Source organism: Brassica napus, chromosome A7 (assembly GCF_020379485.1).
Source record: "Brassica napus cultivar Da-Ae chromosome A7, Da-Ae, whole genome shotgun sequence".
Lineage (NCBI taxonomy): Eukaryota > Viridiplantae > Streptophyta > Magnoliopsida > Brassicales > Brassicaceae > Brassica > Brassica napus.
Genome location: NC_063440.1, coordinates 16,326,562 through 16,347,796, shown reverse-complemented (window position 1 = coordinate 16,347,796; position 21,235 = coordinate 16,326,562). Strand labels below are relative to the sequence as shown.

The 21,235-nt window shown below is 27.0% G+C and overlaps 1 protein-coding gene across 2 annotated transcripts; it reads right to left on the bottom strand.

Annotated features, from left to right (window-relative positions):
* Positions 1-9: 9 nt before the first annotated feature.
* LOC106365353 (probably inactive receptor-like protein kinase At5g41680) lies at positions 10-3,142 on the bottom strand. Of its 2 annotated transcripts, none has more exons than XM_013804798.3 (3): positions 2,102-3,142; positions 622-2,008; positions 10-560 (listed from the first exon to the last, which is right to left on the bottom strand). In XM_013804798.3, exons 2-3 carry the CDS (start codon positions 1,055-1,057, stop codon positions 10-12), a joined length of 987 nt encoding a protein of 328 aa, XP_013660252.1. In that variant the 5' UTR covers positions 1,058-2,008; positions 2,102-3,142. The 2 variants fall into 2 exon arrangements, with proteins under 2 accessions (XP_013660252.1, XP_048592919.1); XM_048736962.1 differs by having other exon boundaries at positions 2,106-3,140.
* Between the last annotated feature and the right edge of the window lie 18,093 nt (positions 3,143-21,235).

Sequence of the window (21,235 nt, the reverse complement as noted above, 5' to 3'; positions counted from 1 at the left end):
CACTCTGGATCAAGTGTTGGAATGAATGTCTTGTAGCATCTTTACAACCTCTGCTGCATGAGGTCGATCTTGTGGGTTCAAGGCAACACAAGCCAAACCTATTTGCAACATCTCAACCATCTCTTCCTCTATACCTATTTGCTTCATTAGCTCTATGTCAAACACTTCTCCCGTCCACTCTTTCGACACCACTGACCTTATCCAGCTTGCCAAGTCCATGTTTTCCAGATCTCCTGATCGCGCACTCGGACATTTCCCTGTTAGAAGCTCCAGTAACACTACCCCAAAGCTGTATACATCAGAAAACTCTGTGCACTTTACTTCCGGAGCGCGATAACCCGAAGAACAAATACTAGTCTGAGGGAGAGATCTCGTGATGGCTGTCAAGCCGAGATCGCAGATGCAACCGTTGCCTTGCGAGTCTATGAAGATGTTGGAAGATTTGATGTTCCCATGGACAAGCTTCCTCTCATCTGCGCCATGTATAATAGCCATTCCTCTTGCTGCACCAATCGCTATTCTCAATCGAGACTCCCAATCTAGCGATACTCCCTTCTCACCTGCGCAAAGGTTGATTGAGTTCTTGTCTTTTCGACAATGGGGATTCAAAGATAAACTTACCGTGCAACACCTCGAAGAGGTTTCCTTTACTGTAATAGCTGTAAACAGCGAGCTTGTCGTTCTTGGAATAGTAGTAAGCTTTTAGTTCAGCTACATTCTCATGCTTGATGCTACCAACAATCTCCATTGTTTGCTCAAACTCTCTTCTTCCAACTACCACCCTCTCCAGTCTCTTCACTACTACCGTGGCTGTATCATCATCCACAGTTACTTTGTAGGTTGAGCCGAAAGCACCTCTCCCCAAAATTTCAGCGGATGCACCTAACAAATCATCCAAATCAAAGGTATAGTTACTTCCTCCAAAGAAGACGATCTTGCCTTCATCGCTGTCATCCTCTGGTTGCCAGTTACCTGAAGGAGACAAGTCTTTCTTCTTAGACTTCCATGAGAGCTTAGCTTTCACATACCGTTTCTTCCGTAAGCACCAAGCCATCATCGTGTGAAAGCAGATTATGCCTCAGACTATGAAGATCCAAAACAGATCTTCGATTCCTCAATACCCGTTAGAAAGTTGCGTGTGCTCTTGTTGACTCTATTGTTAAACAGATCAAGAATCAGAAGATTCTTCCACCCAGAGAAAATTCACAGAGCCACTCCAGGCTGAGTTATAAAGAACAAAATGGAGAAGGATTCTCAGAAGAAAAAAAAAGAACCAGTCAAAAGAATTCTTGTAATGGTCTTCGGAGAGCTCCTCTCGGTTTCCCACTTAGAAGAAAGTAGAAAAAAAGTCCAAAAAGAAAATCTCCATTTGAGAGACAAGTCTCGTCTTTATCTAAAATCGAAAAAGTGTTGTCTCTATCTGTCACATAGGGAGAATCTTTTGTAACAGAAACTAAAATTGTATTATTGTCTGAATGAATTAATTTAAAAATGATACGCCAGTCGGTAAGCCGGCAAAATCTTGGTATCTAAGTGGGGAAGCATGTAAGCCGCCGCAAACACAACGTGATCGTGTTTCTTCCATTAGATTTTCTACCCAATGAAAATTTACTTTTTATTACTTTCTGTTTTATTAATTTATACTAAGATGTTATAGGTATACCATTGGATGTTGCCGTAGGACAGTATATTCCAGCTGTTTCAGATATGTCTGTCAAACTAAGTAACCGCAGAAAGTTTAGTGTTGGTCTTCCCTCGTGCACAACGGAGGAGAACAAAGAAAACGGAGCTTAAGGTATATTTGGAGACATTCCAATAAATCTCTGATCAATTGTCTTTATTTTATTTTTTTGCTGCTGCTCTTTCAATTATGGTGCATAATGTGTGAATTTGTCAAATCTTATCCTCCTAGAAGCTACATATCCTTCTAGGGTTGCTCCATCTTGCATAACCTTGTTTTCAATTGATAGAAATGGAATGTTTCAGAGCAGTTCTTGTACGGTTGTACCTGATGGTAGTCATGCATTAGAAGAAATAGATTTTAAAAAAACTATCCAGGGTATTAAAATTGGACGAAATAGACCATTATGGATGGAAGTACCTACACTAGGAAGAACCAGAAAGTTAGTGCTGATATTCAACAAGAGGTTTATTTTGCCCCTGAGATTGTTGATGAGATTGGTGAGCAGGTAACCAGAAACTCCTCGATCCCTCTTCTTTATTTGCGTTTTCATTTCCAATTTTTCTGATGGACCATCAGTGTGATTGCTTGGAACTCTCAAAGTAGAAAATTTAAGTCTCATCTCTCTTTATATTTCCATGTAGGGGTAAGTACTACTTGAGGTACTATTGAAAGATGAGAGAGGATATTAGAAGAAGCTGGATTGAAGGAGGATAATGGTTCTTGCATCTCACGGGATTTATAAGAAGATGTTGATTGATGATGTGAGGCAAAATTTGTATGCTTAGAGATCTCTATTTTATGGATTTGCTTAGAGCTTAGAGAAGGAGTGGAACTTGAATTCAGGCGTGCGAGATTTAAGGGAGTTTTTCTTGGACAAGATTAATTAAGAAAGCTTAGCAGAGAAACCCGAATCTGGCAAAGCTTAGTGGTCGAGCCTGATGTAGAGGAGAGTCGTGGGTTTGGCCATCTCTGCTGGGATAAGCACACCAGGAATGTGTGCAAGTCTTGCGTATGTACTTGGACACTTAAAGGCGTGCGAGAAAGGGATCTCTTTGGAGCTCATGCATATGAGAGGACAAATCGTCTTGCTGCTTACCACACAGAGTGGACTAAGCTTGCAAAGTTGCAAGGATGAGCAATTAGAGCTTTGAGGCTATTTCATAATTCTCACGCTCTCTTTGTTTCCTTGATTTCATCCTTGAAAAACGAGAGTTTCGTGCTTCCTTTTAAGGCATATAAAACGATGACAAAACAAACGAATTGTCTCAGCTTATTATTACGTCAGGCTCTAATAAGAAATGCTGTCTCTATTTCAGCTATTTCTGCTGTGTGAAATGTCCCCCTAACATTTTACTCTTCAGTTGACGAATATCTTCTTATAGAAATGGCGCTAATAAGTCGTTCAACCCACAAAACACTCGAACACCAAACGTACTGGAGTATTAGATATAGAGCCCATCACTGCTTTAGGCAACAAAATTTTGTTTTAGGAAATTCTCTCTTTTTTTTTTTTGCTAAAGTTGGAAATATCATTAAAATCTAATCTGCTTGAAAGCTATTCAAATCCTAAGGGCCGGAAAAAGATTAAAAATCCATGAAACCTAAGAAAGAACTAAGGATGTTTTTCCAACTTTAAAGTTAATCATAGAATTTAGGATTTAGAGTTTAGAGTTTGGGCTATAGGATTTAGTAACGGGGAGTTCTTCCCCAAAGCTCTCAAAAAAATACTAAATAAAAAAATATAAAGTAAGAGAGAAGAAATAAAAAGTTTAGAACAAGTTCTCATTTGAAAACATGTTCTCATGTTTTAAGAACACTTCTCTCTTCATTATCTTATTTTGATGGGTTCATAAAAAGTAAAAACAAAAATAAACAAAAAGTTATTATAAAAGGGAAAATAGCCAAAACGGAATAAAAAAAGGTGTGATTGTTCCTTTGGTGTAAAATCTTTTTTGTACACTTTTCCTCTTTTTACCCTTTCTTTTTAAAATATAATGAAATCATTAGTTTTATGAATCAAAAAATTATATCAAAATACAAACAATTGATAAAACACTCATATACACAAACTGTTTTTTTTTTTGTTGAAAACTTTGATAAATTTAAATATTTAAAAATATTTGTAATATTTTAACTTCCCAAAACCTGTATTCATTTTTACATTTTATTAATTTTTTTCTTTATTTTTTTTTCCTTTTTATTATACTTTTAATAAAAAAATTAAAATTTTTAATTTTAATATTTTTAAAACGTTTGTAAAAAAACTTTGTAAAAAGTTTTTAATAAAAACAAAACTTTGTAAAACGTTTTAATAAAACTATAATAAAAATAAACTATGTAAACTTTATAAAATAAAAATAAAACTTTATAAAAAAACTTTAATCAAAAGCGTAAAATAAACTTTATAAGAAACGTTTTACAAAGTTTTATTTTTATAAAAAGTTTAAAAAGTTTGTAAACTTTTTAGTTTTATTAAGAAAATTAAACTTTTAAATTTTAACATTTTTAAAAGATTTTTCTTCCATTTTATTAAAAAATTTAAAATTAAATTAAACCTTTAAATTCTGTTTAATGTGTTTAATTGATTAATCAAGAGTTAGTTTTGAAATTATGAAAAAAATATATTAAAAGAATAACTTAATGATAATATTATACTAAATGGACAACCATGCTGTTCTGTTTTGGCAAATTTCCCTTATACAAATAAACTAATATTTTTGAGAGCTTTGGATAAGAACAACCAATGCTGATGTTCTAAGATTTTAAGGTTTAGAGTCTTGCAATGTCAAATGTTTTTTTTGCAATTAATATTATTTTTAATTGTTTTTTTTTTCATAAACAAAATATATGACACGTGTCAGTTTTTTTATTGGTTACTATCTACATGGTGAACCGAAAAATAACTCATTACAAAATTCTCTGGATTTTTATTTTATTTTAGACCATATAATCTTTAATCAACCTTATACAAACCTACAGATCCACACATTTTCCTCTCTTTTCTTGTCGATATCCATACATTTTTTAAAATAGTCTAAAAAGCGAAAAGAGTAATAAAAGTTAAATCCTTAACTCCAAACATAAACTCTATAACCCATATAATTAACCTAGATACGAAATATAATACTAATCTTAATCCAAAATTATACTCTCAAGTCATAAACATCAACTAGATTTTGACCCGTGCATCCGGACGGGTATTTAATTCTTTTTTTTATAAATGTATATTTGTTGTAAGTGAAAATGTCATATTATTATTTTGTATTAAATTTTATTTTGTTTTCTTGTAAGTATAATATAATATTCCATCTATTATTTTTTAACAAAAATATGTTGCTATTTATTTTTTATGTCACTACTATATGTCATATATGTTCATCATATAATTAATCGTATTTTATAAGTACCATAATATAAATAATCATATAATGAATAATATTTTATACGTACAATTATATAAATAATCATATATATTATATTTTTAAAACTTAATGTGAAATATAAAAACTATAACTTAAGTTGGTATTTGAAAGTGAATTTTGTATTTTTTTCTTATATATATGTAAAACATATTTTGATAATGGTTATTGGAAAATATTTTAGTAAAAAGCAAATTTTGAATATATGTATATTTTTGAATCAATTTTCGAAATAAATTTAATTTTAAATTAATATTTTGATTTAAAATATGTATAAATAATTATTTATACAAAAAATGGTTTTAGGTAATTAGATTGGATCATTTTTCATATATTTTAAAAATCTGACCAGATATATAGTTTCACATAATATAATAGACTTCTAATTTTTCTTAATAACATAAACCCATTATTATTTTTAATATACTGTTACCCATGTTTCAAATATTTTTTTTTACTGTTATTCATGTTTCTAAAGAGTTCTTAAATGTAATTTTACTTTAATAAGATAGATATTGATATCTAAATTATATTTGAATTTCGTATATTGCAGTTAGATATTATGGGTTCAATCCTAAAATGTTGATCATGCAATGTATATTAATTGCAGCATTAGTCGTTATCTAAATTTTAGGAAGTTATTGAATTTGTTCATATACGGAAATTAAAATTTATATGAGTAATCAAATGTACGTTAGAGAATTTATTTTCAATTGTTTGATTATATCTATGTAGTATATTGTTTACATGTTTGATTGTCAAAACATATTTGGCACGGAATTATTGTTTACATATTTGCAAGATTTTTGGATGATTGGTTAATATTTTATTTTATTTTCAAAAATTTCTTGTACGTAAAAAAAGAATGATTTCTTTAACCGAATGATTTATATAAATAAAGACCAAAACATGACCAGTTGTCTACCTTCTAAAAGTTCATTATACAGAAAAAATGTATTTGTAATATATCAATATCATAAGTTATATATTGTGTCTCGGTTTCAAGTTGTAAGAATCATTATCAAAAGTGAAATTGTCTAATGATTATACGATATATGCATGTAGACTATTACGTGAAAATATGTTTTGGTACAGATAATTATTGTTAATAATAAGTAATGGGCTTCAACGATATCTAGTTGTGAAAGCTTTGCCCGAGATTTAATTTTTAAATGTTAAGAGATAATGGCATTTGATGGTAATTAGTGAGAAAAGTTAGGATTAAATATTAATTGTATGTGGAAGCCCCCTTAGTCCAGTGGTTTGATTAAGGGTTCATTAATACTTCTACACCAAGAGGTCTAGGGTTCAAACCCCAGAAAACGCAAATTATGCAGATCATGGAGAAAAAGGGTTACAAGAGGTCTTCAGCATGGTGCAAGGGCGTATCATCGAACATGGATCTCATAGGGCGGCTCGGAGCGATGCAGTCAGACGTGCATTCTCATATGATGGTAGAATTGTCGGCTGTAAAATCGTCTATGTAATATTTCTCATCGTTATAATAGCATAATTAATCAGACGTTAAAAAAAAATATTAATTGTACTTCAGTTAGTTTAGATAATTAGAGTGATTAATTGTAGGACCAAAAAAAATGTAACCAAATGGTCCAAACAACTTTCATAGGTAGATTTATTAAAACTCCTTCCCTTTTAATAGTATTGATAATATACAAAATAGTCAACTCTTATACAAATAAAAGAGTTTTTTGTCGTCATTCAAATGAAAGAGTTATTTTATAATTTTTAAATCTAACGTTTAAACAAAATACGTAACTATTATATAATTTATTTTCATTAACTATTATATAAACTTAAATCACAAGCTAATATTCAGAAAATAAATGCAAAAATATTAATTGTGAATTGTATTTTAATTGTAAACTAGATAATGACCCGCGACACAACACAGATTTTATCTTAAATCAATTAAACAAATTGTATAAATTAGTTGAATGTTTCTTAATTAATTGGATCTTGTTTATTGTTAAGAGATATTTTATCTGCATAATATTTATTTGCTTAATTCACATTATTATATTTTTTGTGTAATTTATCTTGCTAATAATTTGGTTCATATTATAATTGGTTTGAACTTCTTGTTTATAATTAGAGTTAAGCATTTATCTCCAAATAATATATATTTTGAACATTCTTATAACCATTTTTCATATTATATTTATTATAAAATGCTATTATTTTCAATATATCTTCATATAATAATATATGTATAAGATATTTTAATTTATTTTTTAGTTATTTCAACTCTATTCGTTATGATTTTTTAATAAAATCTCTGTAATTTATTTGATTAATTGTATGATATATTTTGATAAATTTGTATCATAAAATTTATTTGATGTCAATTTATTCCATTTCATTTATATAAAATATTTAATTTAATATAAATTTTATTTAAATTTAAATGAATGTAATTTTCATGGAAATTTAAATAAAATAATCCTTATTTTAATTAATATTTTATTGATTGAAATTAGTTTTAATATCTAAACCTGTAAACTTAACTTAAACTTATTAATCAATTAGCTGATTTATAAAATAATTTTAAAGAAAATTAATAAATTATTAAAAATGAAACCTAATGTTTTATATTGTTTCGACACAAGTTTAATCATTTTGTTGTTTGGAAACATATATAGTAATATAATATGGGAGAGGTTCATACTTACCATTTTTATGGTACCATTATTCATTTTTACCCCCATTAAAGAGATATTTTCGAAAATATTTTCTTCATTAATGAAAAAGACTCTTATATGTTTGTTATATATATATATATATATTAAAAACAATTATTTAAATAAAAAATTAAACAATATAATTAAAAAATTTCTTTATTTTTTTTTATAAATTTTCTTTTTGAAAATCGAAAAGTATGTTTGAAACTATTTTTTTAATAAATTTTGGTATTTATTTTTATATTTATTAGATCATAAATTTGACATTCCAAAAACTATACCCCACTCCGTAATTTTAAGCTCTAAGTCTAGATTAGTTAATCATAGAGCTAGAAGTATAAATGTCTTTTACCTTTCATTAAAAGTAAAGGTAAAAGTGGTTAATGTAAACATGAAAAGTTGTACTATGAATGTGGTATTTGTGATAATTTTCTTATATTTATTGTAAAATTTAGTTATTATCAATATTTATTCAGATAATAATATATGTATAATATATTATTTAATTTAATTTTTAGTTATTTCAACTCTTTTTGTTATGATTTTTAATAATGGGAAATTGGGTTGGATAACTACAAAATAAAGCATAATTCAATATCTAACCAAAAAAAAAAGTACATCCATTACTTCTATAATATATACTATATTACCCCTTGTATCCGGTTAATGAAATATTAAAATACATTCTTCTTCTTCAATTACCAACCACCACCGCTCTTCTTCCATCACCACCATACATCGTCTCTGACTCTCTGCTTCATATATCGTTTTATGCTACGTTTCTGCTTCTAAACTTTATAGACCACGACGGTGTTATGGTCGATACGCCTTCGATTCTCTTCTTCACATCATCGATTTATGTTTAGATCAGTTGAAATACTATATGATATTTCGTTTATTGCTATTCTATTTTAATAATATTTCATACTATATACTATTTGCATATTTTGATATTTGGGTTAGGGTTTATATTTACCCTTTAAGATTTAGTGATTAGTATTTTGGGTTTAGTTTATGAAAAGGGTTGATGTTAGGATAAACATTATCTGATGCCCCACTATTTGATAATTTCATTGTTTCTTCCATATCCATTTAGTTTTCATTCCATTTAGTTTTCATTCCATTTAGTTTGTTCCATACCATTTTGTAATCTATGCTGTAAAAGGCCATTACTTCGTCTCCATCTACGACAAATTTTTTCTTTTGCCACAACGACGACTACCACGGCATAACAACAGTATCTACTGCTACAAAAAAGTCATTGTTTCTTCCATATCTATGACCGTAACTTCCTCTTCCTCTGTAACTACTACCATGGTCACCACCACCGTAAACACTATCATCGCCGATGCCATAACCACCATCACTGTAACAACTCTTTTTATTTTATTTTTTTCATTTAAGTGATACATGATCTTTATGTGTTATCGCCGTCTACCGTCTACCGTCTTAGAAAAAGGAAAAAAATCGGAAGAAAGAGAAGAAAATGATAAGAGAACTAATTATGTCAACATCAATGTCATATTCTTAATTTTGCTCTCAAAATTGGCTAGTACACAAATTAACCCTTTAATAAATATATGTAATTTATTTGATTATTTGTATGATATATTTTGATATATTTTACTATAAAAACTATTTGATGTTAATTTACTTCATTTCATTTTATTTATATGAAACATTTTATTTAATATAAAATTTTATTTAAATTTAGCATATGCTTCCAACCTTGTAAAAGTTATATAAAATTACGGTCAATAATGTCAAGTATCTTCAGCAGCTCAGTTTGTTAAAGCTTGAGAGCTGAAGCTATATATTATTGATCTTTTTATTTTTTTACAGGTCCACAAATTATTTTTTGCTTTCGGTCTAAATTGTTTTAGACATTTTCAGGGCTGGGTCTGCATAGACAGTAGTATAATATTGTTTTCAGTTCGCTAAAATAGGCATGGATCACACCTTTGTTGGTCATCTACCATTGATTAGATCCAATGGACAGAAATTAATCAACAAAAGTATGTTCTTATGTAATTTTATCTTTATATATCCATACAGTATTTCTATATTTTTTTATTGGAGACATTAGATGATGATAACCATGTTACCACTTTCGGTATTTACACTTTACGGGACACGATTCAATGTTTTTGTACGTGTTTACACAAAATGTCATTTAAATTATATATAATACAAATTCGTTTTTCTCTTTTCTACTTTCTATAAAGATAAAAAAAATTAATTAACAGTCACAACAGAAACATTTTTATTTCCTGTATACATATTTTAAGTTTATGCTATTAATTCTTTTTTAAACGCCATCCTATGTAACAACTTTTTCGGTAAGGTTTTGTGATATATATAGGTATATATATGTTTTGACAAAAGCATATATTGGTATATATTTTGTCAAAGAACATATATAACATATGTTTTGACAAAATACGTAGCCACGTAGGTATTTGTGAGGAAGGTTATTACAATATTAGAAAAAAATTAGTAGCTATCTTTTTTTGGTTAAATATAAAATATCGAGTTTAAACCAATAATCTCACCTATCTATACTATACTAAAAGGGGGATATAAGCCATGGAGAGGGTGTCCACATAAAATAGAAAAATCAACCAATCAGAGAACCCGAAATTGCCATGTCATCTCATTTTTTTTTCGTAAAAAATAAAAAAACAATGCGAAGGTGAGAATCGAACCCGGGTTAGTATGATATATATATAGGACAGTTACCACTAAGCCATTGAAACTTTCTTGGACACATATACAAGAACCACTAAGTATATAATCACAAACTCTTATGTACATTTACAATAATATGAATTCAACTTTCAAGACTCCGATACTTTATTTTGTAAAAAAAAATAAGTAAGTGACTAAGCTAATATATTCTTAGAAAGTGTGAGAACGTTGACAAGTATGAAAAAGCATAGATTTTTGTTTTCGTGACAAAGTTAAAATTTTTGTAAAAGTAAGTTTAACATATAAATTTTCGTGACAAATATGAAAAAACATAAATTTTTGTAAAATTTTGACAAAACAACTCATAACATACTTCTCTAATGTCTTAATAAAATATTATTTAAGGGTGCAATAATTAAATATATTAATTCAATAAATTTTGTAATTTATAGACAAAACAATAACACAACAAATTTTGAAACATTTGTTTAACCTATCGATTTTTTTTCATGAGAATCCAACTAAACAAGATAAAAAAATAATTAGATTTACAAATATTTAATTACCATTTTATTCAATTTTGATTAATTTCAAATTATCATAATGTATCTTTTTGAAGTTACAAGTATGAAAAAGCATAGATTTTTGTACAATTTGACAAAACAACTCAAAACATATTTTTCTAATGTCTTAATAAAATATTATTTAAGGATGCAATAATTAAATATATTAATTCAATAAATTTTATAATTTATAGACAAAACAATACCACAACAAATTTTGAAACATTTGTGTAACCAATCGATTTTTTTTCATGAGAATCCAACTAAACAATTAGATTTACAAATATTTAATTACCATTTTCTTCAATTTTGATTCATTTTAAATTGTAATAATGTATCTTTTTGAAGTTACAAAAAAATAATGTTCTTTCTTTATTACACTAAAATTATATATAGATTCTATATACACAAAATAAATATAATATAACAATATAAATTTACTTTCCCCGATTCATATGAAAACTTTTTAAGTTATCCACCAAAGCAAATTAATTAAATCAATGAAATTGTTAAAATACAGCAAATTAATATATAATTTTATTTTAAATTAAATTATTTAAAAAGTGTATTTTTGTTAAAACAAAATAATAAATAAGTAAAACTGATTTGATGGTAATTTTTATGATATATATATATATATATATATATATATATATATCAATTCTGTGAAAGAAATAGAAGCTTAATATGGAAAAAAATCTTAAATACAAAAACCTCTAAAAATTAACAAAAAAACTAATAAATTAAACTATGATATCACTTAAAAGCTTCTTAGACCATATTAATAAAATATTTAAGCGATAATTAGACAAATTTGATTTTTTTTCCAGCAAAAAGTTTATTATTAATTAGCATCAGTTATTTCAAGATGTTTAAGAAATGGTGGACAAAAAAATAGGATGAACATTAATGATATATGAACTATGAATAGTACTTTGTGAAGCAGACTTAGATAACATATATGCACATACATTTTCAGTCCTTTTTGATGCCTAAATTCAATTTCTTCAGAGTAATTATTCCACAAATAGATCGTATGAGATATTGTTTTGATATGTAGATTTGTTTTTTCAATGTTAAGAAGATTTATAACTGTAAAAATGTCTCATTCGTATATGATATGTCTATAACCGAGTCCCCAACATGAGACAAGTTTGTTTAAAAAGTAAATAATTTTATTTTTCTTATATTATATAATGAATATATATTATTTACTGATAATAAAAATATAGTTATTCATCTATCACAAATATCTATGCAAATATGTGAATCAAGTACAACAATCAAACAACATAATGATTTCCACAAAGAAAATTTAAAAAATATATTTATGTTATGTAGTCATATTTTATATTTTTTAAATAATATAATACAATATTATACATTATTTTTTAGAATTGAGAAATACATATAATATCTTATCCGCGCGTAGCGCGGTTAAAAAATCTAGTACATTTTAATAGGTGTAAATCAGGCCTTTTCATATGTAGACTTGAAAAATATGGATGTAAGGTTCAACTTCTTTTAAAAGACCGAAGTCGCCAAAGACCCAAGTCACTGAACCAGCAAATTAATTTAGTAGATATATAAGGCTAAGTGAACTTTTTTTTTCATTTTGATAGTTATTGTTCGATTGAAGTGTATAGTGTGTCATACATCTGCTTAGCAACAAAAGATTTTATATTTGCTTAATTTTCAGTTTTATTCAAGATAATCAGGTTAAGAATGATTATTTTCTGAAAATAAATTAAACTTTAACCTTAACTAATACAAAAAACTTTAAGTAAACTTTAAATGTTTACAAAGCTGCATGTTCTAGACAAACAACTACTCAATTTGGAACATCAAAGTACAAATTTAAATACTAAAATATTTCTATAATTAAGATAAAGATGGATCTTAGCAAGTTGGTCATCACATAATGATACTTTATGTCATCGATTTTCTCTTTTTCTCTTTGCATAATAATATACATAAATATTATATGCATCGATATATATATTGCTTGGTGTACGTATTTATACATGAGCCTAATAATGGAGAAAAGGCTATGAAAGAAAGCCTATGGTGACACAGATTTTGTAGGTGCTTATCTTGAATCTTCGAACTCCATAAGAAGCAATGCAAGTACACATTTAAATCTTCTACAAGACTATTTTGGTCAAATTATTTTTATTCTTTGATTATTAAGTTTCCATCTACAAGATCTATAGATTTGATAATTTTGCTGTTAAATATTTATGCTTCTTCTCAACATGAGCTATCTCGAGAAGTAACAGCTTCAGTACTTCTTTCTCAAGTAAGCAGAGGATGTGTATTTGAAAAATCAAATTCTTCATGATTTTCATACTTCACACAAGCTTTCACAAAGCATATTTTCGTCTTCGCGGACATAGAAGCAACAGGTAGAATATCTACGTGTACTAATAGGTTCATTGTAGACAAAATTAAGATTCCTATTTTTATTCAATTGAAAAACTATATTCTTATGTACTTTTTTTTGGTCAAAATATTCTTAAGTACTTATAATATCAAAAAGTAAGTTTATACAATAAAAAGCCAGTTTACCGGGAACAAGGCCCGGCCGCTCGAGTGTAAAGCAGACAATTATTATGAACACAAAAAAGCAAATTTCGAAATATTAATTGATAAACAGAAAAGAAGAAATTTTTTATATAATGCAGCATAAGGAGTATTCATTTGGTTATTTTAAATCACTTGATGCTTCTTTTGTCCTCTCAATTGGTACAAAATTTTCATTACACCAAGTATATTTTAAATTTTGGTATGCGCTATATAAAATGAATTCTTTGTACAAACAAATCAATTCATTGATAATAACATAAACATTCACTTCTTAAAGAAAAGATCTAATAAACAAAATTCACTTCTTAACTTCGTAAACATTCAAAAGTAGTAAACTAGTTTTACTGGTTTGTGTCAGCGTTAAAAAAGCTGATATACATTTGTGAAGATATATCGATCTGTTCGATCGTTTTAAATTCGATTGGTAGTAAACAAAAAAAAAAGTTCTTGTGTTTCATATGTTAGACGTCTCACTTCTTATATATTAAAACAGAAGTAATGACTTCTTTTCATGTGTGATTTTTTTAGTTTGGACTATTCCTAGAAAATATCATATTTTACATAAGTTTATTATTATATCTTTTAATATCTTTATCATTTTATTTGAAATACAAATGAATATATTTAAAATGTTCTAACAAAATCTTTTTAAAATCTTCTTAGAATATTATTAAATTTACTTTCAAAAATTAGTTAGTTTTAATTTAAATTATCATATAATATAATTAGAAATTGAAACTGACTATAGTTTTTGTTTATAAACGAAAATTTAAATAAAATGAAATTAATTAATTTCACAAATACATTTACTAATAATTTTTAAAGATTTTGTTAGAAATAAATATTTATTTTTATTTTAATTTTTTCAAATTTAGTTTTCTAATAAAATAAAAATCATGATTTTTTGATGAGTGATATTTTTATTTGGACCATCATTTAAATTTTATATTAAATGTATATCACTAATGCTAATATACATAATATTTTTAACTACTTTAATCATAATATCTTTTTATTTTTTTTTTAAATAAGAAGTAAAATTCTAACAAATCTCTTGAAAAAGATTATAATTAGATCTTAATTGTCATAAATTGAATACAAATATTTTCAACTAATTTTGTAATTAGTAATGAAATGGTACTAAAAGAACAAAATTATATCCTATTTTATCAATTTTATAATAATATCTATCATTTTAAAATAAAAATGTTATATTGAAAAAAATATGATAAAATTATTTTAAATTGATAAGTTAACATATTTTATTTGCATAAATATAAAATATTTATGCTAAAAATATAATATGTTGGTAGAACGGGTAATATTAGTAAACTATATAATACATGTATAAAAATTTAACTTATCTTAAACTTTTTAATATACAGTAATTTATTATAAAAAATTAATAAACATTAAAAAATACTAAAAAGTCTAGCGATTTGAATTACGGATCATGATTATAATAAATTAAATACAAAATTGTTTTCATATATGCTGTTCATGCATTAAAAAATTTAGTTTAGTAATCAAATGCAAATTCAATAAGACAAATATATAATAAGCAACATATATATGTGATGATTTTAATTCACAGCATGAAAACAATAAAATTATTATATTTGGCATAATTATACAAGCATTTAAATATGTGAGTAACATTAAAAATATATAATAATTATATATAACAAATATCTATATATATAAATGTGAAAATATATACCCGCACGGTTGTGCGGGTGGAAATCTAGTTTAAATGAATTAAACTATTAGTTGTCAATTGATTTTAGTTTATAAATCCATAAATTTAGCACTATACACTAAACTCACTGATATGATCGAATTGATAAACTATGTATGAAATTAAAAAAAGATATAAGTGAACAAAAATTGTCCCCAACATCTTTATAAATGAAAAAAATTCAAACGAAAACGTGGAAAATTATTAACCGCCCACTTATTAAATAAAATAAAATACACAAAACATTGTCGGATTCGCCGGTTTATGTTACCTTATTTTGCTATATAAAGCCATTAATCCTTCATTCTCTTCATGCATCTCTTCTTTTCTCATCTCTCTTCTATTGTTTCTTTTGTCACATAAACTATTTCTTATATATGGTGCCTCAAAGCAATCTAATAGTCATCTAGGGTTTAGTTTGAAGATTTAAGTTGGCTCTAGCCTACATAGAGGAAGATCCTTGCATCAAGAATGAAAACATGGGCTATCGAAATATATATTTTGGTTTTATGCTATATAGTATTCAAATTCTTTACATATGCTTAATTAGATATTTCCATATGCTTATATATACGTATATAGTTATAGAAAAATTAATGGGCTTAGGGATGATGGGTTGGTGGAGGAAGAGAGCTTTCTTTGGTCCACTCATGGAGTAATATGTGAGATTTAATTGACTCTCGACTCATCCATCCACATACCAAATGAAAGAATATGTTCCCATATGGTAAATGAATGAATGATTCTAGAGACAAATTGAATCTTTACTTCTCTATGCTTGGACTGAAGGGAGCTCCTTTCCTTTGTTTTCCAATATTTCTACATCTCATTATATTTACAAGCACTGAATTTATGTGTGCGAGTCAAGATCAAGTTCAACATTGATATGAGTTTTATGGGGTTGTTTTGCAGATTCAGTCGTGACCTCCCTGAACATCTTCGAGCCAAATCTATGAAGATTTAATCCTTTTCGTTGCAATGAGTTGGTATCTACTGAAAGAGTTTCACTACTAGAAGCAATAACAGTATTCAAGATAAGGTTTTACTTGTTCATTCATCAAATATATTTGTTTCTTTCTATTTCGTGTAAATTATTATCTATTGCGCTCAATTGAAGTTGACTTGCAAATAGTTTATAAGCCATCACAAGTAACTATGCAATTTCTAGTTCAGAGATATTGATCCATAATATCAGATAGTAAGAAACTAAGAAAATGATACGAAATATTCAGAAAGATATATTATCTATTTACTTGTAAAAAAATATATCTCTTTACTTAGTGTTTAAATAATTAGGGTTTTGACAATATACCCTAAGATGGGCTGTAAAGTATCAAGAAAGAGATAGAAAAAGATCCCAAGTGTTCAACGACAACATCACCTCGGGTCTTGATCTCTCTCCCTGCAACAAGTTCCTAGATATGTCTTCTTCATGGTAGGAAAAATGCCATTTAATGACTGAAATACCCTCAGTTACGGCATTCTTTAAGGGGGCAAGATCGTACATTAAGATCGACAAATGACCGGTGTCATCATCATATGCATTACAATTTAACTTGAGTCATTCTTGGGTTCATCTAGGTTCACCAAAGAGGTTCACCAACCAATAGGATTTCATTAGTTCAAATTCGATATCTTTTAAAAAAGAAAACAAAATATTCTCAAATTATATTATGTTTTTAAAATAAAAAAGTAAAAAAAAATAATAGTTACAATAAAAAGAATTAAAAAAATATATATATTTTAATGTTCTCAACAAAACACTAAATCCTAAATCCTAATCCCTAAATCCTAAACCCTAAACCCTTGGGTAAACCCTAAACCCTTGGGTAAACCCTAAACCCTTGGATAAATCCTAAACTCTAAATAAAAAACACTAAAACCTTAAACCCTAAACGCTTGAATGTTTTAGTGTATAGTGATTTTGATTTAGAGTTTAGGATTTATCCTAGAGTTTAGGATTTATCCTAGAGTTTAGAGTTTATCCAAGGATTTAGGATTTAGGATTAAGAGTTTAGGGATTAGAATTTAGGGTTTAGGGTTTAATGTTATGCTGAAGACGTAAAATATTCTTTTTTGTAATTATTACTATTTTTTTTTACCTTTTAATTTTAATAACATAATATAATTTGACAATATTTGTTTTCTTTTTTAAAAGATATCGAATATAAAATAAAACAATCCTATTGGTTGGTGAATCTAGAGGTTCACCCTAGGGGTGGACCTAAGAATAAGTCATTTAACTTCGTGTATTTTTTCCATAGCAATTAACAAGTTTTTAGTTATTTTGTGAAAATAATATTTCTCAAATATTGGGGGTTATTGTGTGTATATCCTATAAATAGAAAATAAAAATGATCATTTAATCTGATATAATCCATGGAGCATGACTAAAATATATGCTTACATTTTTGTAAAGATGCCACATGTCCACCGAATACCAAAAAGCTTTAATGTATTCTTAGGTAGAACAAGATAACATTTTTATAAGAAGTGTAAAACTTATGCTACTTTAAAGTATACGGTTGTATGCCAAATATAGGTGACAGTCTTTACCCAATCCTGTTTATCATATCTCTCATATTGCTGTATAATGTATAAGTATGTAATTTCTTTCATATTGCTGTATAATGTATAAGTATGTAATTTCTTAATTTTGTAATCGCTGTTCTATGAGAACACATTTATATGCTATGAAACTTACCTAATGGTTTGTTTTTAGTAAACGAAGGTGTTTACATGTATTATGTTGAGGTTTCAATGTGACAACGTCCAAATCTGACAGCTAAATAATCTTGTTTACATATGTACTCATTTTGATCTAAACGTGAAAATCTATTTGTGTGATATTCAATTAAGGTTCATATTTTAAACTAAAATTTTCCGAGTTCCAACAGAAGAAAAATAAATTTTCCCATAATAAAATGAAATCATTCATAGGCTATTTACGTCTTAACATTTCTTTAAGATATATATACATGGTTATGGATTCACGCTTAACATTACTTATAGTTGTAGATCCATAGAAGATTGTTAGTATTTGAATCCCATATCATTTCCAGAAAACCATGTTAAATTATATTGGCATATGCAAATACACGATTTAGTGGCTCATTTTCAATGCAAGTGTTAATGTTTTCTACTACCAATTTATTATTACTTGAACCGGGAATTTATAAATATATATTTTCATCTTTCTTTGCAGTACATCAAATTAATAAATACATGCATGAAACGTTAAATCTAAAATAAAAATAAATATCATTGATTATCAATAATGAAAAAAATACTGCTGAACACATCAATAACAAAATTTCTGATCACCATTTTATTCATTTTATTTGAATGATAATAGTAACAAAAGTATTATTCAGTTTTATGTACTATTAAAAGTTACATAAGAAGTTTAACTATATTAAAAAAAATATTATCAGATTTATCTGGGGTTTTTCATGTTAACAAATGTCAGATTGGATTCATTGCAAGTTTGGGTTTTTATTGAGTTTTATCGGGTTTTGAAATAACAAATCTAATATATTAAAAGAGGAGTACAAAATTAGACCACCCCTTAGATTTACCACTTATTTACAATGACATACCATTGAGATATTATTGAATCTATATTTAAATATATTTGTCTTTTTCTAATTTAAATTATAGATTTTCTTAATCGAATCTTAACCAAAATAGATTTTCTAATATATTTCATAATATAATTTTTTATTAACGTATTAATTATGTTCTGATATTTATTAGTAATAAATAATAAAATAAAAACCACATATCATAATCACTTTATATAATGTATAAATAAATATAAAATAATCTATTCATAAATTATTAGTATAATGTTTATGAAGCACCGTGATATAATAAACAATTAAAATAATAAAAATAATTATTTAAAGTACTAAATATAATTTTTTTGTTTTAAATTTTAATTAGTTAATACATTTTAATTTACAAATATATATTATAACATCAAAATGTTTTTAAAGTGAAAACAAATATTCAGACGGTCACATGTCAAACTATAGGAATAAACAATAACGTAACGGGACAAAAAATTTAAACAAAATTATTTTAATAAAAATTATAATTCCAAATTTTAAAAATTTATTTTTAAGGGTGATAAAATTTTGGAATTAAAAATATTATGACTCAACCCTATACTACTGTTTTAATATGAATAATTGAAATTTATATCATAATATTTTATTAAAATTAATTTTTTTATAACTGCATAGTTTACTTTTCAATCTAAATTTATGAATAAAATGTGCAACTTTATTTTGTGATATACATTTTTTTTGTGAAAAATAATTTAAAATATATATTACAAAACTTTATGGAGTAAGAGAAATTATTTGCAAAAATAGTAAAAGAAGTGAAGGAAGAAAAAAACCATATATGTTGACTATAACATTATTTTTTTCAAAAACACATAAATGTTTGAAAATATGGTTAATGTTAAAAATATTTGCCACTAACAATGTATAAAAAATCTTTAATGTACATAAAAAAAAATAAAAGTAAACACCCGTGCGGTTGCACGGATCAAGATCTAGTTTTAATTAAATTCAAGTTAAATTATATATGGGTGATCAGCTTTTGGATGGACATGGAAACGCTGATTCTGATTGTTTAGATTTCAGAGAGCACTTGAATGATCTTTACGCTTCGTGTTAGTCTTTCTCGTTTCCAAATAAATCTCGACTAATGAAGTCATTAGTATGGCATTATGTTATATTTTTACTTCCTATATTTATATTTACTGCACCGCTGCAAAAAATATCCTTTAAAATTAAACTTTTATTCCTTTCGTTTCTAAAATTAAGATTTTCTAGAGTTTATTTTTGTTCCATAAAAATAGATTTTATATATTTTAAGGTACTTTGTATATTTTTGAAGAACATTAATTGTGAATATTTGAACTGATTAAATCTTATTGGTGGATATTTATTGGAACGTATGTTGAAAATAAATTGCAAACTAAATTGTAAACATTTATTATATTATTAATAAACGTGAAAATTCTAGAAAATCTTATTTTTGGAAACGGATGGAGTATATTTCAGTGATCTAAAATGTCATTTTTATTTTATCATTGACCCAATGTGTTGGGCTTTCAGTAAAGACCGACAATTGGATAGGACCGCTCGGTCTTTATCGGTTAGGTCGATGTGGTGGCCGGAAATGGTGGTAAACCATACTCTTCACGGTCACTTGACCAAAAGTTTAAGTGGTATATTGGGGAATCCTATAGTCATTAAGATTATTTATAATGTTAATACAATTAGGAATATATTAGTTCAGATAAACATGTGTGTTAGGCTAAGGACAATGTTAGCTGTCTTTGATATGTATATATATTGTTGTGCTTTCTTCTAATTATGAACAAGTTAACCGTTTACAAATTTATTTAGACTTGACATGGTATCAAAGCAATAAAATTATGCAACCTAGAATCGTTTTTCGAAGTTTGGACATCAATTTGTTGTCTTTGTTTTTGTATCTGAAGAACAATGGTTGACTGTGTTAATTCTTCTGAAAGTAAAAGTGGAACAGCTCAGGTTGAACAAAGTGAGAATAGCACAGCAACTCCGTACTCCTTATATGCATCAGACAATCATGGTGCCTTCATCACATCTGTAATGTTCACAGGTGAGAATTATAAGGAATCGCCAACAAAATTAATTAGTGCACTCCGAACCAAAGCTAAACTTGGATTTATCAATGGAACCATACCAAAGCTCTCTATTGATGATCCAAATCTTGCAATTTGGTCTTCTGTCAACTCTATGATCGTCGATGGAATTCAATCATCTATTGAAGCACGTGTTTGATCTACAGTCATG

What these genes read in the sequence shown, in the direction of transcription:
- LOC106365353 (XM_013804798.3), bottom strand. Translation starts at nt 1,057, where the DNA reads ATGATGGCTTGGTGCTTACGGAAGAAACGGTATGTGAAAGCTAAGCTC. An exon ending in CCTCTTCGAGGTGTTGCACG is followed by an intron (nt 561 to 621) that starts GTAAGTTTATCT and finishes ACCTTTGCGCAG; the next exon opens with GTGAGAAGGGAGTATCGCTA.